The 23814-nt window shown below is 41.5% G+C and overlaps 1 protein-coding gene across 1 annotated transcript in view; it reads left to right on the top strand.

Moving 5' to 3' along the window:
* Positions 1–4444: 4444 nt before the first annotated feature.
* The window catches only part of LOC133554090 (E3 ubiquitin-protein ligase Itchy-like), a 50544-nt gene continuing 31174 nt past the window's right edge, over positions 4445–23814 (top strand). The window contains exons 1-11 of the mRNA XM_061902479.1: positions 4445–4603; positions 7904–7995; positions 8181–8322; positions 15253–15377; positions 15453–15587; positions 15657–15705; positions 15782–15954; positions 16126–16369; positions 21068–21163; positions 21259–21433; positions 21544–21613. Of these exons, the coding sequence (XP_061758463.1) occupies positions 7926–7995; positions 8181–8322; positions 15253–15377; positions 15453–15587; positions 15657–15705; positions 15782–15954; positions 16126–16369; positions 21068–21163; positions 21259–21433; positions 21544–21613 (1279 nt within the window). The 5' untranslated portion in view covers positions 4445–4603; positions 7904–7925. The remainder of the gene's footprint in view (positions 4604–7903; positions 7996–8180; positions 8323–15252; positions 15378–15452; positions 15588–15656; positions 15706–15781; positions 15955–16125; positions 16370–21067; positions 21164–21258; positions 21434–21543; positions 21614–23814) is intronic.

Here is a 23814-nt window from a genome sequence, read left to right as displayed (position 1 = left end):
CCACAGCATCCAGAGCCTTAAGGAACTCCGGGCGGATCTCATCCACCCCCGGGGCCTTGCCGCCGAGGAGCTTTTTAACTACCTCAGCGACCTCAGCTGGGGCTGAGGTCGCTGAGGATATATATATAATTGTATTTTTAATCAATCCAACAAACCACTACACAGCAATACCATAACAATGCAATCCAATTCCAAAACCAAACCTGACCCAGCAACACTCAGAACTGCAATAAAGACACAAACACCACACAGAACAAGCCAAAAGTAGTGAAACAAAAATGAATATTATCAACAACAGTATCAATATTAGTTATAATTTCAGCATAGCAGTGATTAAAAATCCCTCATTGACATCATTAGACATTTATAAAAATAATAAAAAAGAACAATAGTGTCACAGTGGCTTACACTTGCATGGCATCTCATAAGCTGGACAACACACTGTGTCCAATGTTTTCACAAAGATAAAATAAGTCATATTTTTGGTTTGTTTAATAGTTAAAACAAATTGACATTATTGCAATCAGTTGATAAAACATTGTCCTTTACAATTATAAAAGCTTTTTTTTTTTAAATCTACTACTCTGCTAGCATGTCAGCAGACTGGGGTAGATCCTGCTGAAATCCTATGTACTAAAAGAATACAGAATCGTTTTGAATCGGAAAAATATCGTTTTTGAATCGAGAATGGAATCGAATAAAAAAAAATTGATATATTATCGAATCGTGACCCCAAAAATCGATATTGAATCGAATCTTGGGACACCCAAAGAGTCACAGCCCTAATATTTATATATAAATGGGTATTTCTGTCTGTCATTCCGTCGTACATTTTTTTTTCCTTTTACGGAAGTTTTTTGTAGAAAATAAATGATGAATAAAACACTTTATTGAAAAAAATCTAAATTTAATTTTGAAACATAGTTTATCTTCATTTTCGACTCTTTAAAATTCAAAATTCAACCGAAGAAAACAATAGGAAAAACTAGCTATTTTGAATCTTTTTGAAAAAAAAAAAAAAAATAATTTATTGAACATCTCCCCACGGCGTGGCGCAGTGGGGAGAGTGGCCGTGCGCAACCCGAGCGTCCCTGGTTCAATTCCCACCTAGTACCAACCTCGTCACGTCCGTTGTGTCCTGAGCAAGACACTTCACCCTTGCTCCTGATGGGTGCTGGTTGGCGCCTTGCATGGCAGCTCCCTCCATCAGTGTGTGAATGTGTGTGTGAATGGGTAAATGTGGAAGTAGTGTCAAAGCGCTTTGAGTACCTTGAAGGTAGAAAAGCGCTATACAAGTACAACCCATTTATTTATTTATTTAACATCATTAAGATTAATTTTAGAATTTTGATGACATGTTTTAAATAGGTTAAAATCCAATCTGCACTTTTTTATAATATATAACAAATTGGACCAAGCTATATTTCTAACAAAGACAAATCATTATTTCTTCTAGATTTTCCAGAACAACATTTTTTAAAGAAATTCAAAAGACTTTGAAATAAGATTTAAATTATAGTTTACAGATTTTCTAGATTTGCCAGAACACTTTTGGGGAATTTTAATCATATAAGTTTGAAAAAATATTTCGTCGAAAAAACAGAAGCTAAAATGAAGAATTAAATTAAAATGTATTTATTATTCTTTACAATAAAGAAAAAAAACTTGACCATTGATTTAAATTGTCAGGAAAGAAGAGGAAGGAATTTAAAAGGTAAAAAGGTATATGTGTTTAAAAATCCTAAAATCATTTTTAAGGTTGTATTTTTTCTCTAAAATTGTCCTTCTGAAAGTTATATGAAGCAAAGTAAAAAAAAATGTGAATTTATTTAAACAAGTGAAGACCAAGTCTTTAAAATATTTTCTTGGATTTTCAAATTCTATTTGAGTTTTAAAACTCAAATAGAATTTGAAAATCCAAAATTCATTAATTTTTTTACTTTTTACTTTTTTATAACTTTCAGAAAGACAATTGTCTCTCTTAGAATTAAAAATGTCAAGCAAAGCGAGACCAGCTTGCTAGTAAATAAATACAATTTAAAAAATAGAGGCAGCTCTGTTTCTAAAGGAGGCGTTGTGATTATTCCATCTGGTTTTGAACGCTCCTTCGGTTAATCCTACGTACGTGTCGGATGTGTTAATGTCCTTGCGTGTTACCTTTGCTAATGTCCTTTGCAAGGACATTAACACATCCGACACGTACGTAGGATTAACCGAAGGAGCGTTCAAAACCAGATGGAATAATCACAAGGCCTCCTTTAGAAACCAGACTTTGCAGAATTCTACAGAACTCAGCAAACACATTTGGAACCTCAAAGACAATAACGTTGAATATTTAATTACATGGCAAATTCTTGCATCCAGCACACCTTACAACAGTGGTAATAAAAGATGCAACCTATGCTTAAAAGAGAAACTGTTTATTATATATCATCCAGACCTGTCATCCCTCAACAAGCGCAGTGAAATCATTTCAACATGCCGCCACAGACGGAAACACCTCCTAGGTAACACATGAGCCAATCACCACACCCCTACGCCTGCCTGTACCCACCCACTCTGTGCCCTATATAAACCATCGTATGTGAATGCTTCCATTAAAATCTCCTGATGATTGAGGGAACCCCTCATGAAACAGTTCTGTAGAGATGAAGTAGTCTTGTGATTTTTCCCACACCTACATATTGCGCTTTACCACGGTATCGAGCACTATTCTCTGGATAATCCAATCAAGACATATATATATATATATATATAGCATTATATTTTGAATTTCCAACCCCCTGGCGCTGTTTTGTACTGTTTTTGTACTTTGATTATTATTTCTCTACTGTTTGTAAATGTTGACATATATAAATAAAGGTTTATAAAAATAAAAAACAAAAAATATGTATGTATATTTTTTTCTAAAGAAAATCCATCCATCCATTTCCTACCGCTTATTTCCTCTGGGGTCGCTGGGGGCGCTGGTGCCTATTTCAGCTACAATCGGGCGGAAGGCGGCGTACACCCTGGACAAAACGCCACCTCATCACAGGACCACTAAATAAAATTTAAAATACAACTTTGCCTAAAAAATATGAGATCAATACACAAACATATACATTGTTTTCGCTTGCTTTTGGTTTATTATAATTTGAGTTTTTAGTTCACGAATGAATACCAAAATTGTTTTTTCGGGATCTTTCTGAGTTTGCATGTCCTCCCCGTGACTGCGTGGGTTCCCTCCGGGTACTCCGGCTTCCTCCCACCTCAAAACATGCACCTGGGGATAGGCCCCTCCCACCTCCAAAGACATGCACCTGGGGATAGGTTGATTGGCAACACTAAATGGTCCCTAGTGTGTGAATGTGAGTGTGAATGTTGTCTGTCTATCTGTGTTGGCCCTGTGATGAGGTGGCGACTTGTCCAGGGTGTACCCTGCCTTCCGCCCGATTGACTCCCCCGAGGAGTCCTCAAAGATAGATGCTATTGACCTTCCTTTTTTTCAACAACACCTGGTGTCGAACTTTGAGATTGGCCCCAGTCCACAAAAACATTTCAACATCTCTCCCAAGTTAATTGGGCATGCATGCAAGCACACGTATCCCCCCAAATCAACGCCTTCACCACCGCTTAATTCCTCTGGGGTTGTGGATGGCTGAGTAGCGCTCTATAGCGGCAGCCAGCATCCAGGGCCTCAACCCTATGTGAGGTTTTTTCCTTGGACTCAGTCTGGACCCCTCCTGAGGGTCTAGTCTTAGACTGATATTATTTTTTACTCCCCCCCCCTCTCCTAATGTCACCCTTTTCTCACCTTTTTAAGGAGCGCCGTAAGTGGCTGATCGTTGGCGGTCCCGTCCTGTCCCCCCTGTAATGTATGTCTGATCTTAGCGGGACTGTGCTGAAAATGTCATTTCAGTTCTTATGTGTCTTGTACATGTTGGGAACGAACAAAATAAAGTTTGTCTTGTCTTGTCTTAAACATTGTAGCTGAGATAGGCTCCAGCAGCCCCCCCCCCCGCGACCCAGAAGGGAATAAGCGGTAAAAAATGGATGGATGGATGGATAGTTTGTACCATGAACGTGGACAAGTTGAACAACTTATTCGGGTGTTACCATTTAGTAGTCAATTGTACGGAATATGTACTGTACTGTGCAATTTTACTAATAAAAGTCTCAATCAATCAATCAATCAATCAATCAATCAATCAATCAATCAATCAATCAATCCAAAAGCAACACGTCCATCGTTGAATCTGATTGGATAACAGTTGGAGCATAAACAGCGCAAACCGGAAGTAGTGTCCCCATAAAAAGTGAGAAAAATGGAAAGGACACACCGTATAGGTAAGTTTGAAAATATATTATTGGCGAGAAAAAGTATAAAACATGGCATTGAGTTATTGTGAAAGTGTTATTGTGAAGGTGTTTTGCCGACAATAGTCGTCCGGTGGTTGAGTTTTACTGCGCATGCGCCGCCTGAAGTCCCAGTCGTCACGTGATCGGAGTTGAGGAAGATGGTGGAAGTTTGTGCTTCCTTGAAGTAAAACCCGCGACTCTACCGCGAAACAAGCTGCTCTGAGGGAGCTGGGACGTCACTCAAGTTCACCCTGAAGTTCAGGTAGGACACCGACACCACTAACCGGGCGCCTTTTTCCTTTCCCAGCCGTAGACTTCGGTGTCGCTGCCATGTTGTTAACGTGACTGAAGCTAGCATGCTAACAGTTAGCTAGCATGCCAGAGCAGAAAACATTCTCACGCAGCACAAACCGCTCCTTCAACAACAACAAACTGCTCCTTCAACAACAACAAACTGCTCCTTCAACAACAACAAACTGCTCCTTCAACAACAACAACAAACTGCTCCTTCAACAAGAACAACACACTGCTCCTTCAACAACAACAACAAACTGCTCCTTCAACAACAACAACAAACTGCTCCTTCAACAACAAACTGCTCTTTTAACAACAACAACAAACCGCTCCTTAAACAACAATAAACTGCTCCTTCAACAACAACAAACTGCTCCTTCAACAACAACAAACTGCTCCTTCAACAACAACAACAAACCGCTCCTTCAACAAGAACAACACACTGCTCCTTCAACAACAACAACAAACTGCTCCTTCAACAACAAACTGCTCTTTTAACAACAACATCAAATCGCTCCTTCAACAACAACAAACCGCTCTTTCAACAAGAACAACAAACTGCTCCTTCAACAACAACAACAAACCACTCCTTCAACAACAGCAAACTGCTCCTTCACAACAACAAACTGCTCCTTTAAGAACAACAAGAAACCGCTCCTTCAACAACAACAAACCGCTCCTTCAACAACAACAAACCGCTCCTTCAACAACAACAACAAACCACTCCTTCAACAACAGCAAACTGCTCCTTCACAACAACAAACTGCTCCTTTAAGAACAACAAGAAACCGCTCCTTCAACAACAACAAACCGCTCCTTCAACAACAACAAACCGCTCCTTCAACAACAACAAACCGCTCCTTCAACAACAACAAACCGCTCCTTCAACAACAACAAACCGCTCCTTCAACAATAATAAACCGCTCCTTCAACAACCACAACAGCAAGCCGCTCCTTTAACAACAACAATAACAACAAACTGCTCCTTCACTAACAACAACAACAAACCACTCCAACAACAACAACAACAAACCGCTCCTTCAACAACAACAACAACAAACCGCTCCTTCAACAACAACAAACCGCTCCTTCAACAACAACAAACCGCTCCTTCAACAACAACAAACCGCTCCTTCAACAACAACAAACCGCTCCTTCAACAACAACAAACCGCTCCTTCAACAACCACAACAACAAACCGCTCCTTCAACAACAACAAACCGCTCCTTCAACAACAACAAACCGCTCCTTCAACAACAACAAACCGCTCCTTCAACAACAACAAACCGCTCCTTCAACAACAACAAACCGCTCCTTCAACAACCACAACAACAAGCCGCTCCTTTAACAACAACAATAACAACAAACTGCTCCTTCACTAACAACAACAACAAACCGCTCCAACAACAACAACAACAAACCGCTCCAACAACAACAACAACAAACTGCTCCTTCAACAACAACAACAAACTGCTCCTTCAACAACAAACTGCTCTTTTAACAACAACAACAAACCGCTCCTTAAACAACAATAAACTGCTCCTTCAACAACAACAAACTGCTCCTTCAACAACAACAAACTGCTCCTTCAACAACAACAACAAACCGCTCCTTCAACAAGAACAACACACTGCTCCTTCAACAACAACAACAAACTGCTCCTTCAACAACAAACTGCTCTTTTAACAACAACATCAAATCGCTCCTTCAACAACAACAAACCGCTCTTTCAACAAGAACAACAAACTGCTCCTTCAACAACAACAACAAACCACTCCTTCAACAACAGCAAACTGCTCCTTCACAACAACAAACTGCTCCTTTAAGAACAACAAGAAACCGCTCCTTCAACAACAACAAACCGCTCCTTCAACAACAACAAACCGCTCCTTCAACAACAACAACAAACCACTCCTTCAACAACAGCAAACTGCTCCTTCACAACAACAAACTGCTCCTTTAAGAACAACAAGAAACCGCTCCTTCAACAACAACAAACCGCTCCTTCAACAACAACAAACCGCTCCTTCAACAACAACAAACCGCTCCTTCAACAACAACAAACCGCTCCTTCAACAACAACAAACCGCTCCTTCAACAACAACAAACCGCTCCTTCAACAACCACAACAGCAAGCCGCTCCTTTAACAACAACAATAACAACAAACTGCTCCTTCACTAACAACAACAACAAACCACTCCAACAACAACAACAACAAACCGCTCCTTCAACAACAACAACAACAAACCGCTCCTTCAACAACAACAAACCGCTCCTTCAACAACAACAAACCGCTCCTTCAACAACAACAAACCGCTCCTTCAACAACCACAACAACAAGCCGCTCCTTTAACAACAACAATAACAACAAACTGCTCCTTCACTAACAACAACAACAAACCGCTCCAACAACAACAACAACAAACCGCTCCAACAACAACAACAACAAACTGCTCCTTCAACAACAACAAACCGCTCCTTCAACAACAAAAAAGCCGCTCCTTCAACAACAACAACAAACCGCTCCTTCAACAACAACAAGTCGATCCACCCTTTTCCGGGCGAGAACCATGGACTCGGACTTGGAGGTGCTGATTCTCATTCCGGTCGCTTCACACTCGGTTGCAAACCGATCCAATGAGAGCTGAAGATCCCGGTCAGATGAAGCCATCAGGACCACATCATCTGCAAAAAGCAGAGACCTAATCCTGCGGTCACCAAACCGGAACCCCTCAACGGCTTGACTCCGCCTAGAAATTCTGTCCATAAAAGTTATGAACAGAATCGGTGACAAAGGACAGCCATTTATTAAATCACAATTATTGAAATTCAACGATTTGGTGCTTTTGCTAAACAGCTAAAATGATGTACAAAGAAAACTATAACCTGCTAGCCGAGAATGTACAACAATTCTTCTCAACAAAAGAGGAGAAATATAACCGTAGAGGAAAATGTCATTTAAAACATTTGTATGCATGTACAACACTTAAAACCTTTAGTATATCAGTATGTGGAATTAAATGATGGAACAGATTAAATTAAATCAAACAAAGCACCAATGTGATTCAGTTTAAGAGACTGTCAAACTACAAGTGTTCAGAAAGTATACGAACAAGAATTATGATGAACATCTTGAACCCTGTTTTTTCCTTTTTTTATTGAGACAAAGTATTTATTTATTTATTTAATATTTGTATGTTTACTATGGCATATTATTTATTATTTATTTATTTGTTCACCGTGCTGATTTTGTTCTGTGTGCGACAGGCCTTCATCCCAGCCCTATGTCATGGCAAGTGAAGTCACCAGGGCAGCCAGTTCCAATGGTTACCATATAAAGGCACAGCTACAAATCATTGGTAACCTCACTTCGATAATTCTTACACAGCTTCCTTAAGTTTGGTTTTGAAGAATAAGGAAGTATGATCTGTTTAATCGTCCTTGCCTCCGAGGCATAGGCATTATACATGCGAGCTCATTGTCTCGGAAATGTCTTGTGACTATCTATCTCTCTCTCTCTCTCTTGTCCACCATCCTGCTTCAGTGCTATCAGCGAAACTGAAAGAGAACAAGAAAAACTGGTTCGGTCCCAGTCCTTACGTGGAAGTCACCGTGGATGGCCAGTCCAAAAAAACGGAGAAGTGCAACAACACCCACAGCCCCAAATGGAAGCAGCCGCTAACTGTGTAAGTCAAGGGAGGATGACCACGCCCTTCTCCCCATGTGACGTTTTCCATTACGTCTCGCCGCTTGTAAAGATGCCGTAGTTAGAATGACGTGTGTTGAGAGGATTGCAAATGCAAGGAATGAGTCTGTTCCTGCCCGCTGAAGGTCTATTTATTCAGCTTTGAAAGATATTTCACCCAATGTGATATTGTGAACATCAACAATCTGTTTTTTGGTGTTGTAATATTCCACCCAATAGTTTATTTTGGGCAGGATTCAGATACTGCGCAAATATTCCCTCTCATTTAACTGTGGCTGTAAATTACAGTTCATTTATTTTCGCAGCAATTCAAATTGATTTTAAAATAAAATAGTAAAATAGAATAAAACATATATTTATAATATATATATATAAGCCATATATATATATATATATATATATATATATATATATATATATATGGCTTATATATATATATATTATAAATGTATGTTTTATTTTTATATGGCTTCACGGTGGCAGAGGGGTTAGTGCGTCTGCCTCACAATACGAAGGTCCTGCAGTCCTGGGTTCAAATCCAGGCTCGGGATCTTTCTGTGTGGAGTTTGCATGTCCTCCCCGTGAATGCGTGGGTTCCCTCCGGGTACTCCGGCTTCCTCCCACTTCCAAAGACATGCACCTGGGGATAGGCCCCTCCCACCTCCAAAGACATGCACCTGGGGATAGGTTGATTGGCAACACTAAATTGGCGCTAGTGTGTGAATGTGAGTGTGAATGTTGTCTGTCTATCTGTGTTGGCCCTGTGATGAGGTGGCGACTTATCCAGGGTGTACCCCGCCGTCCGCCCGATTGTAGCTGATAGGCGCCAGCGACCCCAAAAGGGAATAAGCGGTAGAAAATGGATGGATATATATATATATGTATGTGTGTATATATATATATATATATATATATATATATATATATATATATATATATATATGTATATATGTATATATGTATATATATACATATATATATATATATGTATATATATACATATATATATATATATATACATATATATATATATATATATATGTATATATATATATATATATATATGTATATATATATATATATATATTTATTGAAATGGCTTTTGTTCAAATGTTTTCCCGCTAAAGAACTTAACTGTAAAAATATGATGTTGTCAGCATGTGAAAACTACCTTGTGACAGCCATAATCTGAATGTACGATATTGTTGCCCTAGAATAGAATAGAAAGTACTTTATTGATCCCTGGGGGAAATTCAGCCCCACAGTTCACTCACAATAGACAATAAATACTATACAGTATTATTCACATGTCAATAATATAAATATATTATACATATATTCTACATTTAAGTACAGTCAAAAAGGAACATATGTATTATACAGTCTGATGGCTCTCGGTATGAAGGACCTCCTGTGTCGTTCTACTCCCCCAATTTGGAGAACACAACTGCTTTCACTTTACGCCAGTTTATAGTAATTTATATATACATATATATATATATGTATATATACACACACACACATATAGAGTAGTGATCACCAACCTTGTTGAGCTCAAGATCCTTGGTCTCAAACATAAACCAAAGCAAGAGCTACCAATGCGTCAACTATATATATATATATAATGTATATATGTATATATGTGTGTGTTTTTCATATTGTTAAATATAAATAGTTGTTATGCACTTTTGGGTGTAATTTAAGAGACATCTTCATTGAATAATAACATGATTTCATGTCAATAAAGAATGACATATATGTTGTGTATTAGCTTCAATGTTACTAAACAAATATTACGGGACATTATTTAAGATGCCACTAAGCCGTACTCTGGATAGCTCCGTAGTACATGCTCAGCAGGAAACTGCATGTTATGCAGCCCCTTAAGGCAGCATAACATCTGTGTCTCTACCCGTCGCTAGCTAGTCAAGAAATGCATCGACTAACTCAGTGGTTCTCAAACTTTTATTTTAACTAAGTACCACCTCAGAAAACCCTTTGCTCTCCAATACCACCCTAATGACCAACATTAAAATACACGAGCGTAATTGGCCCAAAAAGTCATTTAAATCAAAGCAGAGGTTTTATTTAACAAGTATATTTAATATTTTTTGCCACTATAACATTACACACAGTTTGTACTATAACACTGTTTGGTCTAATTAGGTGATTGTTTGGTGTACCAATAGATAGCGCCCTCGTATGCGTGCAACAGCTTATGTGGGGCGGTATAGCTCGGTTGGTAGAGTGGCTATGCCAGCAACTTGAGGGTTGCAGGTTCGATTCCCGCTTCCGCCATCCTAGTCACTGCCGTTGTGTCCTTGGGCAAGACACTTTACCCACATGCTCCCAGTGCCACCCACACTGCTTTAAATGTAACTTAGATATTGGGTTTCACTATGTAAAGCGCTTTGAGTCACTAGAGAAAGGCGCTATATAGATATAATTCACTTCACTTCACTATGAATCCCTTGTATCCATTGGTTCTCATTCTTAATCCCTACTAAGGTTTTATTTGCCGCACTGCAACTTAAATGGTGTGTTTGTGTGTGTGTGTGTATGAGCTCTTCACTTGCAAGCCAAATGCCAGACACTGATGAAAGTGTGTCCAGTTTAGGAGTATATGAGACTTGTTTCCAAACTGTAATTTCATTCCAGTAGATGCATGCAGAAACGTGTCTTAAAATAGAGCTAACTAGTTTCTGTGTGGCCCGCAGGGGTCAAGAGTTGTTATGTAACAGGTGTTTACTATGGGATGTAACCTGAGTCCATATCAAGTTGACGGGAAGGACCTGTTCCTTTTTTGTTGTGTTTGCATTGTCAAAAGCTGCCCGTGCAGTACTTTTGACAGCATCCCTTCATTTGAGCTCAAAATGCATTGTGCCAAGGTTATGTTAGTTGTAGTCTGCACTGTTTTGGTGTTTTGTTTTTGAAACACGTGCAGCGGATTATGACGACAATGATGATATTTTCAGTGCAACGCGAAGGCTTTTTGCCACACACAATTGCTGCTATTGTTTTGTTGTTGTTTTTACTCCAAATTTGAACACAAATAATTTGGCTTCAAAGTTGTTCTACTATCAGAACTGATTCTCCCATGACCAACAGTGTCAAGTGAAGAGACTTTAAACACTAAACTACAGTAAAACTACACACCATTTAAGACATCAGTGTTTTGGAAATGGAACAAAAAAGTTTAACATAGCGTTGTTGTCTTTTTATAGTGTATGCAAATTGTCTTTACGTGAGCATCCAAGCAAATGCATGTAATTATTTGCATTCCACATATTGTACACAATGTTCCCTCTATTTTGTCATGCATGTGTGAGCAAATGCACAAACGTCCTGAGATTTCAGTGGAGCACTTGTGAGCAACGTCACACCTGTCCCAAACCTGACATCATAACAATTGAAATGTTCTACTATAATAATACAATGAGAGCAGTCATTTTCATGACATTATTTTCTGATATAAGTGATTTGGCCTTCTTACAATGATAATAACAAAAATTATATGAGCGATGTGCTAGTATTGTACAAACCCCATTTCCATATGAGTTGGGAAATTGTGTTAGATGTAAATATAAACGGAATACAATGATTTGAAAAACCTTTTCAACCCATATTCAATGGAATGCACTACAAAGACAAGATATTTGATCTTCAAACTCATAAATTAGATTTTTTTTTTTTTTGCAAATAATAATTAACTTAATGGCTGCAACATGTACCAAAGTAGTTGGGAAAGGGCATGTTCACCACTGTGTTACATCACCTTTTCTTTTAACAACACTCAATAAATGTTTGGGAACTGAGGAAACTAATTGTTGAAGCTTTGAAAGTGGAATTCTTTCCCATTCTTGTTTTATGGAGAGCTTCAGTCGTTCAACAGTCCGGGGTCTCCGCTGTCGTATTTTACGCTTCATAATGCGCCACACATTTTCCATGGGAGACAGGTCTGGACTGCAGGGGGACCAGGAAAGTACCCACACTCTTTTTTTACGAAGCCACACTGTTTTAACACGTGCTGAATGTGGCTTGGCATTGTCTTGCTGAAATAAGCAGGGGCGTCCATGAAGAAGACGGCGCTTAGATGGCAGCATATGTTGTTCCAAAACCTGTATGTACCTTTCAGCATTCATAGTGCCTTCACAGATGTGTAAGTTACCCATGCCTTGGGCACAAATGCACCTCCATACCATCACAGATGCTGGCTTTTGAACTTTGCGTCGATAACATTTTGGATGGTTCGCTTCCCCTTTGGTCCGGATGACACGATGTCGAATATTTCCAAAAACAATTTGAAATGTGGACTCGTCAGACCACTTTTCCATCTTAGATGAGCTCGGGACCAGAGACGCCGGGGGCGTTTCTGGATGTTGTTGATAAATGGCTTTTGCTTTGCATTGTAGAGCTTTAACTTGCACTTACAGATGTAGCGACCAACTGATTTTAGTGACAGTGGTTTTCTGAAGTGTTCCTGAGCCCCTGTGGTGATATCCTTTAGAGATGGATGTCAGTTTTTGATACAGTGCCGTCTGAGGGATGGAAGGTCACGGTCATTCAATGTTGGTTTCCGGCCATGCCGCTTACGTGGAGTGATTTCTCCAGATTCTCTGAACCTTTTGATGATATTATGGTCCGTAGATGTTGAAATCCCTACATTTTTTGCAATTGCACTTTGAGAAACGTTGTTCTTAAACTGTTTGACTATTTGCTCACGCAGTTGTGGACAAAGGGGTGTACCTCGCCCCATCCTTTCTTGTGAAAGACTGAGCATTTTTTGGGAATATGTTTTTATACCCAATCATGGCACCCACCTTTTCCCAATTAGCCTGCACACCTGTGGGATGTTCCAAATAAGTGTTTGATGAGCATTCCTCAACTTTATCAGTATTTATTGCCACCTTTCCCAACTTCTTTGTCACGTGTTGCTGGCATCAAATTCTAAAGTTAATGATTATTTGCAACAACAAAAAAAGGTTATGAGTTTGAACATTAAATATGTTGTCTTTGTAGCATATTCAACTGAATATGGGTTGAAAAATATTTGCAAATCATTGTATTCTGTTTATATTTACATCTAACACAATTTCCCAAATCATATGGAAACAGGGTTTCTATGTCTAGCTGGGGGTCCTGCCTTTAAAATAAATGTTACCCCTTTTAGAAATTACATTTTGTTCCTGTAACTTTTTGTCTGTAAAATATATCTTTCTATTAGCATTTATGAACTCTAGTGACTGTTTTTTATGAATAATATTGTTAGATTAACCCCCATAATAACTGGCAGTAAAATAAGCACATATCTAATTGAGGAGTCATAGTGTTACAACCTGGCATTTACACATTATGTGGTATTGGAGTTGTCTGACTTTTTGTGTGGCCATAAAGGCATCACTGGCTACTGAGTGACTACTGAGTGTGTGTGTTATGCAGGTGAGACAGAGCGAGCAGCTGCTGTTGATATGACAGATGACAAAGAGTTTGTGCGGCAGAAAATTACCAGTTTTTCGAGATAGAAGTTGTTTTTACTAATGTTTTTGGTGTGGTTACAAACAGTTTTGCCTAATTACGTGATTGATGGAATCCTGTCATTATTATCTCGACAGACGGTAGTTAAAAGTGTTGACAAACATTATTTTATCTGTTAGGGCCACTCCTGTTGCCAGCTGTCACTCACAGAGTTGCATTGCAAAATCATACCAAATAAATTGTATTGTGTTTATTTTGTTTAGAGTTCAGATTGAATTTTAGATTTTTTGCGCGGCATTAATTTGCTGTGCGCGGACGACGCATGAGCAGTGCACAATTGTGCAGGCGCGCACCTTAGAGGGAACGTTGATTGTACATATCGAGTAGCCTGTCACAGTAACATACGTTTTTGGTTGTTTATTTAAAAATAAAAATAAAACAGGCTTAATTTAAGAAGAAAAGGTTGAAATGTTGATGCCTGTAGCTGACATGCCGGCTGTATTTCCCATTTAGTTATATTCAACTTTGTGACATATTGTATACTTTTAACCTTTTTTTACAAAATGGAAAACAAAACCAAAAATGGCTGCCCCACACCTTTTTAGTTTTTCATTTGCAACATCCAGTGGAAAAAGTTTGGACACACCTGTTTTAAAATGCGCACGGAGTTGAAGTCCTGCGAGATTTGCCGACGTCTGACGTGATTTGAACTTCAAACTTCATAGGCAATTTAGAGTGAAAAGCAATTTTTATTTTCACTCGCACACAAAACATTTTAACTTGAATTGTTTCCCTGGCTTGGAGACTCTCCTGAAGGACAGTGCGGCGAAGGCACAACAAACTCCTTCTTGTTTCTCATGGACACACCTGTTGTCGTTGACTTTATACTGACGATCAGCTGTACAACATCAAATCGGCGGAACAGAGACACAATGCAGGGTTACACACACATGCATCCACAAAAACTATACGCCACACACACATGTCCTACCCCCCAATCCAACGCCCTTGACGCAAATCCCATAGGGGTGATGGACGAATGGGCAGTGCCTGAGAGCTGCAGCCTGCCACCATGGCACCCCACTCCCTCCCCTCTGTTGCTAGATATCTCGAGGTGTACGTAGTTATATGTATATGTGCTTTGCTATGGAGGTTTTTTCCCACTCCAGACTGGGACCCCTTAGGAGCCCAGTCTAGATTGTATTTTTTTTACTCATCCTTCCCCAGTGTTTTTCCCATCTTTTACGGGGCGCCTTGTGGCGACCCATCAGCGTTCCTGTTCTGTAACCCCATACACTGTGTTTGTTTGTCTAATCTTGAACGGGTTTGTGCTGAAAACAAAGTTCTGTTGTACTTGTGCAATGACACTAAAGACCTACCTAAATTGTGCAACTTTGGAGTCTTTTAAAACGCACATATGTTGGGATTTCCACAGAATTGTGACGCCGTTCAGCAAACTGGTGTTTCGTGTGTGGAGCCACCAGACCCTGAAGGCCGACATCCTCCTTGGCATTGCCATGTTGGACATCAGTGCCACGCTCAAGTCCAATAACATGATAAGTGAGTCATGCATTCTTGAAAAAAATGTCATACAGACTTGGATACTTGATTATTATACTGATGTCCTTCTCGTAGTCTCGAATGTGGTGCAGACCATACAGCTGTGTGCCGACAGAGACCAGACAGACGTGGTGGGAGACCTGTGTGTCTGCTTGGACGGCATGGCGGTTGATACTGAGATGTTTGCCAAGGCTGAAGTCGACCATCACAGTGAGTCCTCGCTGGTAGTTGTGGGTGAGTGGGAACAAACTCATCACCCATCCATTTATCGTTCTTCAGTTATGTCAAATGGAGATTCACAGCAGCCCAATGGAGAGCATACACCAAGGTATGAATGAAATGACGGACACTGACTTTTTGTGGTCAGTTTTTATTAATTCCATGCATGTTCTCTGTCCTCATAGACATAGCAGAGACAGTTCGCCCTCTGTAGACAACATAGAACACCGCTCATCTCCTCAGGGGCGAAAGTCAGGGACCGTCTCCGGTTCTCCCAGGGTGTCGTCCGGGAGCGTGCGGCCGCGTAGACCCTCCAGGCCTCCGCCCCCAACCCCTCGCAGACCCATCATTGCACCGGGTATGATATTCATATCATCAAGCACACCAGCAGTCAAATGTCAGCGTTGTCAAAAAGCAGGCTTCACCACACATCTTACAATTAAGCCTACAGCTCTGCCAATTATTTTTCAGCATGAACAGGCATGATATTGTAAACTGAAATGACACAGGCATCTGTTTCTCTGCTTAGCATCTACCAGCAACAGCTCTGCACCATCTGAAAGCAGTACTGGTCAGGCGGGTTCAGACACACCCGTGCGTTCTACTGTCCCAGGACCCCCAGCAGCACCAGATTCCAGTCCTTCAGGGAGTTCAGACAGGAACTCCACAGCGTCGACCTTTGGGCCCCCAGCAACCAGACAGCCATCCAGCAGCGTTGGCCCTGCTGTCACCTCCAGGGTGCCTGCAGTCAACGCTGGGCCGCTACCTCCTGGGTTAGTTCTTCTTCAGTTCATTTTGCACGCACACAAACCGCCACTGCAATACATTCTGTACCATAGATCAGTGGTTCTCAACCTTTTTTCAGTGATGTACCCCCTGTGAAAATGTTTTAATTCAAGTACCCCCTACTCAGAGCAAAGCATTTTTGGTTGAAAAAAAGAGATAAAGAAGTAAAATATAGCACTATGTCACCAGTTTCTGATTTATTATATTGTATAACAGTGAAAATATTGCTCATAGTGGTCTTTCGTGAACTATTTAAAAAGAAAAAGATATAAAAATAACTAAAAACTTTTTGAAAAATAAACAAGTGATTCAATTATAAATAAAGATTTCTACACTTAATTCTAAACATTTCTTCACAAAAAAAGAAATCTTCAACATAAATATTTATGGAACATGTCCACAAAAAAATCTAGCTGTCAAGACTAAATATTGCATTGTTGTATTTTTTTCCCACAGTTTATGAACTTATACGTCCATATTTTCTTGAAGTATTATTCAATAAATATATTTATAAAAGGCGGATCGGTGCGGCGTCTTCAGTAATGCGGACGTTGTATCGATCCGTTGTGGTGAAGAAGGAGCTGAGCCGGAAGGCAAAGCTCTCAATTTACCGGTCGATCTACGTTCCCATCCTCACCTATGGTCATGAGCTTTGGGTCATGACCGAAAGGATAAGATCACGGGTACAAGCGGCCCAAATGAGTTTCCTCTGCCGGGTGGCGGGTCTCTCCCTTAGAGATAGGGTGAGAAGCTCTGTCATCCGGGAGGAGCTCAACGTAAAGCCGCTGCTCCTCCACATGGAGAGGAGCCAGATGAGGTGGTTCGGGCATCTGGTCAGGATGCCACCCGAACGCCTCCCTAGGGAGGTGTTTAGGGCACGTCCAACCGGTAGGAGGCCACGGGGAAGACCCAGGACACGTTGGGAAGACTATGTCTCCCGGCTGGCCTGGGAACGCCTCGGGATCCCCCGGGAAGAGCTAGACGAAGTGGCTGGGGAGAGGGAAGTCTGGGCTTCCCTGCTTAGGCTGCTGCCCCCGCGACCCGACCTCGGATAAGCGGAAGATGATGGATGGATGGATGGATGGATGGATGGATATTTATAAAAGATTTTTGAATTGTTGCTATTTTTTAGAATGTTTTTTAAAAATCTCACGTACCCCTTGGCATACCTTCAAATACCCCCAGGGGTACGCGTACCACCATTTGAGAACCACTGCCATAGATGTCTAAAACCTATCCAACGGCGAACATTAGATTACCTGTCTAGAACAAAAACAGCCACCTGCGTGTCCAAAGTTAGTCCAAGAATGGCCTGCAATGCTCTCCATCTTGTATATGCCGGACCAATATTTATCCCCGCTTTGGTTCTTCTTTGGGTTTTCTAGATGTACAGCATTTTCCTTTTCTTCCTATGATTTCCTCTTTTTGAGTTTTTTAGCATTATATGCTGTAACAGCAAACGCAGGTATTGCGATCTTTCCAGGTGAGTGTTCAGCAGCCATGCTTTACGGAAAACAAGCGTGCACGCGCTTCACTATATATCGCTCCAGCCAATGAGGAGGCTCCTTCGTGGGCTCTGCTCACCCCTCCTTTCTCTAAGTCCCGTGATTGGTTCTGGAGGGGTTGACTGCGATTCCGGGATTTTATTTACTAAAATACTTAATTACAAGGCATAGACAGCACGCAGGCTTACGATTTTTTCATAACTGATTACTGTTACGATAAACTGTTTAACAAACGCACCCAAGTTCTCCGGGTGTCGCTGCCACTACACAATTTAAGGAGTCACGGGTGGGACCTGATATTCAGCTGGGAATGACTAAAACAGTAAATAAACACAAGACATATATAACTATTAGCCACAACACAACCAGGCTTATATTTAATATGCCACAAATTAATCCCACATAACAAACACCTCTCCCCTCCCGTCCATATAACAAATCAAACAGCTGCACAAACACTCAAGTGCCGTTCACCTCCCCAAAATTCATACAGCACATATATTTCCCAAAGTCCCCCAACTTATGTACATGACATGCACATAGCGGCACGCACGTACGGGCAAGCGATCAAATGTTTGGAAGCCACAGCGTACTCATGATACCGCGCAGTCCAACTCAAAGTCCTCCAGGTAAAAGTCTCTGTTCGTCCCAGTTCTCCACAGGCCAATGGTAAGTCCACAAAAACGGTCAAAAATATGAGGATCCTTCAATGCAGTGGCTCTGTAAAAATCCTGTGGCTGACAGGTGCGCCAGGTGGTGTGTGACGCCAATTTCCGCTTCTGTCCGGTCTGATAGCATTGGATGCCTTTATCTCGCCACATTCTATCAAGTTATATTTTTAGTATTAGCATGATTATTGAATGCGCCTGTAAAATTTCATAATAAGTAAATGGATGACATAAGTGTATTTACCGTATTTTCTTGAATTGCCGCCGGGTATATAGTATGCGCCTGCCTAGAATTACTGCCGGGTCAAACTCCTTTCGCAAAATAATTGGCATTACCACCGGCTCAGGATTAACGCCGGGTCAAACTCGGTTCGCCAAATATTATTTTTAGTAGCGCATGTCTAGAATTTCCGCCGGGTCAAACTCGTTTCGCAAAATAATTAGCATATGTCTAGAATTTCCGCCGGGTCAAACTCGTCACGTCACGTGAGACACTTCACCTGTCATCATTTTCAAAATGGAGGAGGCTGATTTCAATCATTTGAAATCGCATAAAGGGAAGAAGATTAAGAGCTATTCAGTAGGATTTAAGGTCCAAGCTATTGAATATGCTGAAAAGAACAGTAAGCAGCTATGTTTTATTAATATACCGTAGCTGCGTGTGTCAAATATGAGTCATTAAATGACTCCCGCCTCCTGGTGGTAGAGGGCGCTAGTGATCCTTCTTGCGACTACTCGGCTGCAGAAGAAGTGACAACAAGCAGCAAGAGTGAGCAGCGATCGTTTATTTTTTCCTCTCGCTTGCACTTTTAACAGGGAGGATAACGTATCGAAAATAAAACAGTTTTCTAAACTGAACTTTCAATCGAAGCAGGAGGTAATAAAGGAAGATCTTCATCGAGACAGAGAGTCTTTTAAAACTGAAGAAAGATAAGGAAGACTTCTATAAACAAGTTATCGATGCTTTTGATCAGAAGGAACCTCGCATGGACTTCATTTATAAGTAAAAGTAAGACCTCAATAAGGTTTTTTTTTAATTAAAAGTGCTTTTCATGATGGTATCCTTACATCACACTCAAATTTATAAGCGCAGGCCTACATTTACCGCATGCCTTTGTTAAGCGCCGTAGTGAGAAGAGGTTTTAAAATAATTAGCGGCCCGGCGAAATTCAAGGAAATACGGTATATATACACTTCTTTTCCCAGCTGAGCACAAGTTAATTTTGACTGGCAATATTTATTATATATATCGGTTTACACCTCGATAAACCCCTTTAGCCATTAGAACTGTATGATGGTAATATGTTTTTTTTTTTGTTTTTTTGTTTTTTTTAAAGAATAAAACTTAGGTACCCCAGCTTTAACAATAAATTGTGTTCATTTTTAAATAGGGCGGAATATTGCCCGAGGGCTGCGAGTTGGACACCCATGGTTTAGTCCAGGGGTGTCAAACTCAAATACAGAGTGGGCCAAAATCTAAAACTGAACAGAGCCAAGGGCCAAGGCTGAACAAATTAACCTTTTAATAAGGACCCAAACAAGTTTTGCATTGAATATTGAACAAGCTAGGCTTATATAACGTATAGTGACATGTAAAATCAAGTTTTAAATAATAATCATTAAAAAATATCAATGGCATATCAAATACAATTTAAATAAAAATTGAATGCCTCTTTTCTATTTGCAGCCCATTGAGGTAAATATCAAAATATACTTTTTCCACAGGCTAATAATAAATTTGCAAATAAAATAACAATAACAAATTAATCAAACATTCAAGCCTTGAAGTAGCAAGAGAAAGTGCATGAGTAAAACATTAATTATTGCTTGGGGGGGGGGTATATTGTAGCGTCCTGGAAGAGTTAGTGCTGCAAGGGGGTTCTGGGTATTTGTTCTGTTGTGTTTATGTTGTGTAACGGTGCAGATGTTCTCCCGAAATGTGTTTGTTATTCTTGTTTGGTGTGGGTTCACAGTGTGGTGCATATTTGTAAGACTGATAAAGTTGTTTATACGGCCACCCTCAGTGTGACCTGTATGGCTGTTGAACAAGTATGCTTTGCATTCACTTGTGTGTGTAAAAGCCGCATATGTTATGTGACTGGGTTGGCACGCTATTTCTATGTAGGAAAAGAGGATGTGACGACATGTTGTAGAGGACGCTATAAGCAGTGCCGTTAATGCACGCCCCCAATATTGTCGTCCGGGTAGAAATAGGGAGAATTTCGGGAGAATGTTTACTCCGGGAGATTTTCGGGAGGGACACTGAAATTTGGGAGTCCGGGAAAATCAGGAGGGTTGGCAAGTATGAGTATTAGTGGTGAATGTGGTGTTACAGCGGCACCACCGCTGTGTAAAACCGGCGGGTCAGCTATAATGTTAATTTCATACTGCCTCAAGGGCCAAATTAAATTACACGGCGGGCCAGAGTTTGACACCCATGGTTTAGTCGGTCTGTTAATTTTTGGAGGTGTTTTGTATTACCTAATGTTTTGACAAATGTGCTTTTATGAAGGTGGGAGCAGAGGGTGGACCAGAACGGCAGATTGTATTTTGTTGACCACGTTGAAAAAAGAACAACGTGGGAGCGCCCGGAACCGTTACCACCGGGGTAAGAATGCCCTTGTTCCTTTTCCTGTAGTATTTTACTTCATAAGGTTTATGTATTTTTTTTTTCCTTCCAAACCTCTTCAACTCCATTCGTAGCTGGGAACGTCGCGTCGACCAGATGGGCCGGGTTTATTTTGTCGACCACATCACACGGACCACCACGTGGCAGCGCCCCACGATGGAGACCGTGCGCAACTACGAGCAGTGGCAGCACCAGCGTAGCCAGCTGCAGGGCGCCATGCAGCAGTTCAACCAGAGGTTTATATTCGGGGTGAGTGAGACGTCATTTATACGGTCTCTTTGGGGACTTTGCGTGTCTCGTACAAGCAAAACAATCTGTGGTCACATGTTGCTCGTTAGTAATGTGTGTGTCATATACAGACACAGGACCAGGTGGCAGCCACACAGAATAAGGAGTATGATCCTCTTGGGGCTCTACCACATGGATGGGGTAGGTTGTCTGCATGCTAACACAAGTTATTAAAACATTTCCCCCCGTATAACACCAATGGGTTTTTACTCTTAAATTGTTGCCACAAAAGCAGTCTTTTTAATTGCCTGTAGTGACCCAACAAGTATAGGACAATCACTCAAATGTTTTCAGGATCTGTTAAATCTGCGTCAAACCACTGACAAAGGCTGAGCTTGAGGGCTTGTAATGTGATACAAAAATCCAATGCTATTGTCACTAACCAATGTATAAAACAAATGTTTAAAAAAATGTTCATTTCAACTTCAAATTAAAGGCACAACATTTAAACTTGACATCAATGCGAGGTTGGGAGGCCCAAGCTGTTTGTTCACATGTTTTTTTTATTTCTCTTTGCTATTTGGGCTTATTGGACCCTAATTAGAATAAAAAGTAAGAGTCATCTTTTGATATGATGTACTTAGTCCATAAGTACACAAACGTGTACTTCATGTTTAGTGACAAGCGAATTCTTATTTTTACACTTTTTTTTTTCCAAATTCCATTGTATATTATATAGGGGTGTAACGGTACGTGTATTTGTATTGAACCGTTTCGATACGGGGGTTTAGGTTCGGTACGAGGGTGTATCGAATGAGTTTGTAATCTAAAGTCTTAACAAGCTGCTCTGCTTTCTGCTTCTGTCTGAGCAGTGAGCACCCAGCATTGTCCCGCCCACACAACCATCTGATTGGTTACATACAAAGCCAATCAGCAGTGTGTATTCAGAACGATGTAACAGCCAATCAGCAGTGCGTATTCAGAAAGCATGGAGTCAGTGCTCCGGCCGAGATGAGCAGATATGTGTTTAGTAGGTGAGCAGCTGACATCGTACACTCCCCAAATTATAAAAAAACACTTCCCAGTCACAACTATTACAAACATTACTATGAGCCTGTTGACCTTCTAGAAACTTAAACTGCAGCTCAGCTCGCTCATAGTTCTGGGTTGAGGTGAAGGCTAATTAGCTTTTAGCGTTACGTTAGCCTCCTCTCTGAGCTGCAACCTTATCATGGTAGAGGAGTTTGCGTGTCCCAATGATCCTAGGAGCTATGTTGTCCGGGGGCATAAAGCCCCCTGGTAGGGTCTCCCAAGGCAAACAGGTTCTAGGTGAGGGATCAGACAAAGAGCAGCTCGAAGACCTTTATGAAGAAGAAACATCATGGACCCAGATTTCCCTCGCCCGGACGCGGGTCACCGGGGCCCCCCTCTGGAGCCAGGCCCGGAGGTGGGGCACGATGGCGAGCGCCTGGTGGCCGGGCCTGTTCCCATGGGGCCCGGCCGGGCACAGCCCGAAGAGGCAACGTGGGTCACCCCTCCAATGGGCTCACCACCCATAGCAGGGGCCATAGAGGTCGGGTGCATTGTGAGCTGGGCGACAGCCGAAGGCAGGGCACTTGGCGGTCCGATCCTCGGCTACAGAAGCTAGCTCTTGGGACGTGGAACGTCACGTCACTGGGGGGGAAAGAGCCTGAGCTAGTGCGCGAAGTCGAGAAATTCCGGCTGGATATAGTCGGACTCACTTCGACGCACAGCAAGGGCTCTGGAACCACTTCTCTCGAGAGGGATTGGACCCTCTTCCACTCTGGCGTTGCCGGCAGTGAGAGGCGACGGGCTGGGGTGGCAATTCTTGTTTCCCCCCGGCTCAAAGCCTGTACGTTGGAGTTCAACCCGGTGGACGAAAGGGTAGCCTCCCTCCGCCTTCGGGTGGGGGGACGGGTCCTGACTGTTGTTTGTGCTTATGCACCAAACAGCAGTTCAGAGTACCCACCCTTTTTGGGAACGCTCGAGGGAGTACTGGAAAGTGCTCCCCCGGGTGATTCCCTTGTCCTACTGGGAGACTTCAACGCTCACGTTGGCAACGACAGTGAAACCTGGAGAGGCGTGATTGGGAAGAATGGCCGCCCGGATCTGAACCCGAGTGGTGTTTTGTTATTGGACTTTTGTGCTCGTCACAGTTTGTCCATAACAAACACCATGTTCAAACATAAGGGTGTCCATATGTGCACTTGGCACCAGGACACCCTAGGCCGCAGTTCCATGATCGACTTTGTAGTTGTGTCATCGGATTTGCGGCCTCATGTTATGGACACTCGGGTGAAGAGAGGGGCGGAGCTTTCCACCGATCACCACCTGGTGGTGAGTTGGCTGCGATGGTGGGGGAGGATGCCGGACAGACCTGG

The sequence above is a fragment of the Nerophis ophidion genome, linkage group LG06 (genome assembly GCF_033978795.1).
Source record: "Nerophis ophidion isolate RoL-2023_Sa linkage group LG06, RoL_Noph_v1.0, whole genome shotgun sequence".
NCBI classification, from domain to species: domain Eukaryota; kingdom Metazoa; phylum Chordata; class Actinopteri; order Syngnathiformes; family Syngnathidae; genus Nerophis; species Nerophis ophidion.
The sequence above is the reverse complement of the archived record's forward strand: the minus strand, read 5'-3'. Positions and strand labels throughout refer to the sequence as shown.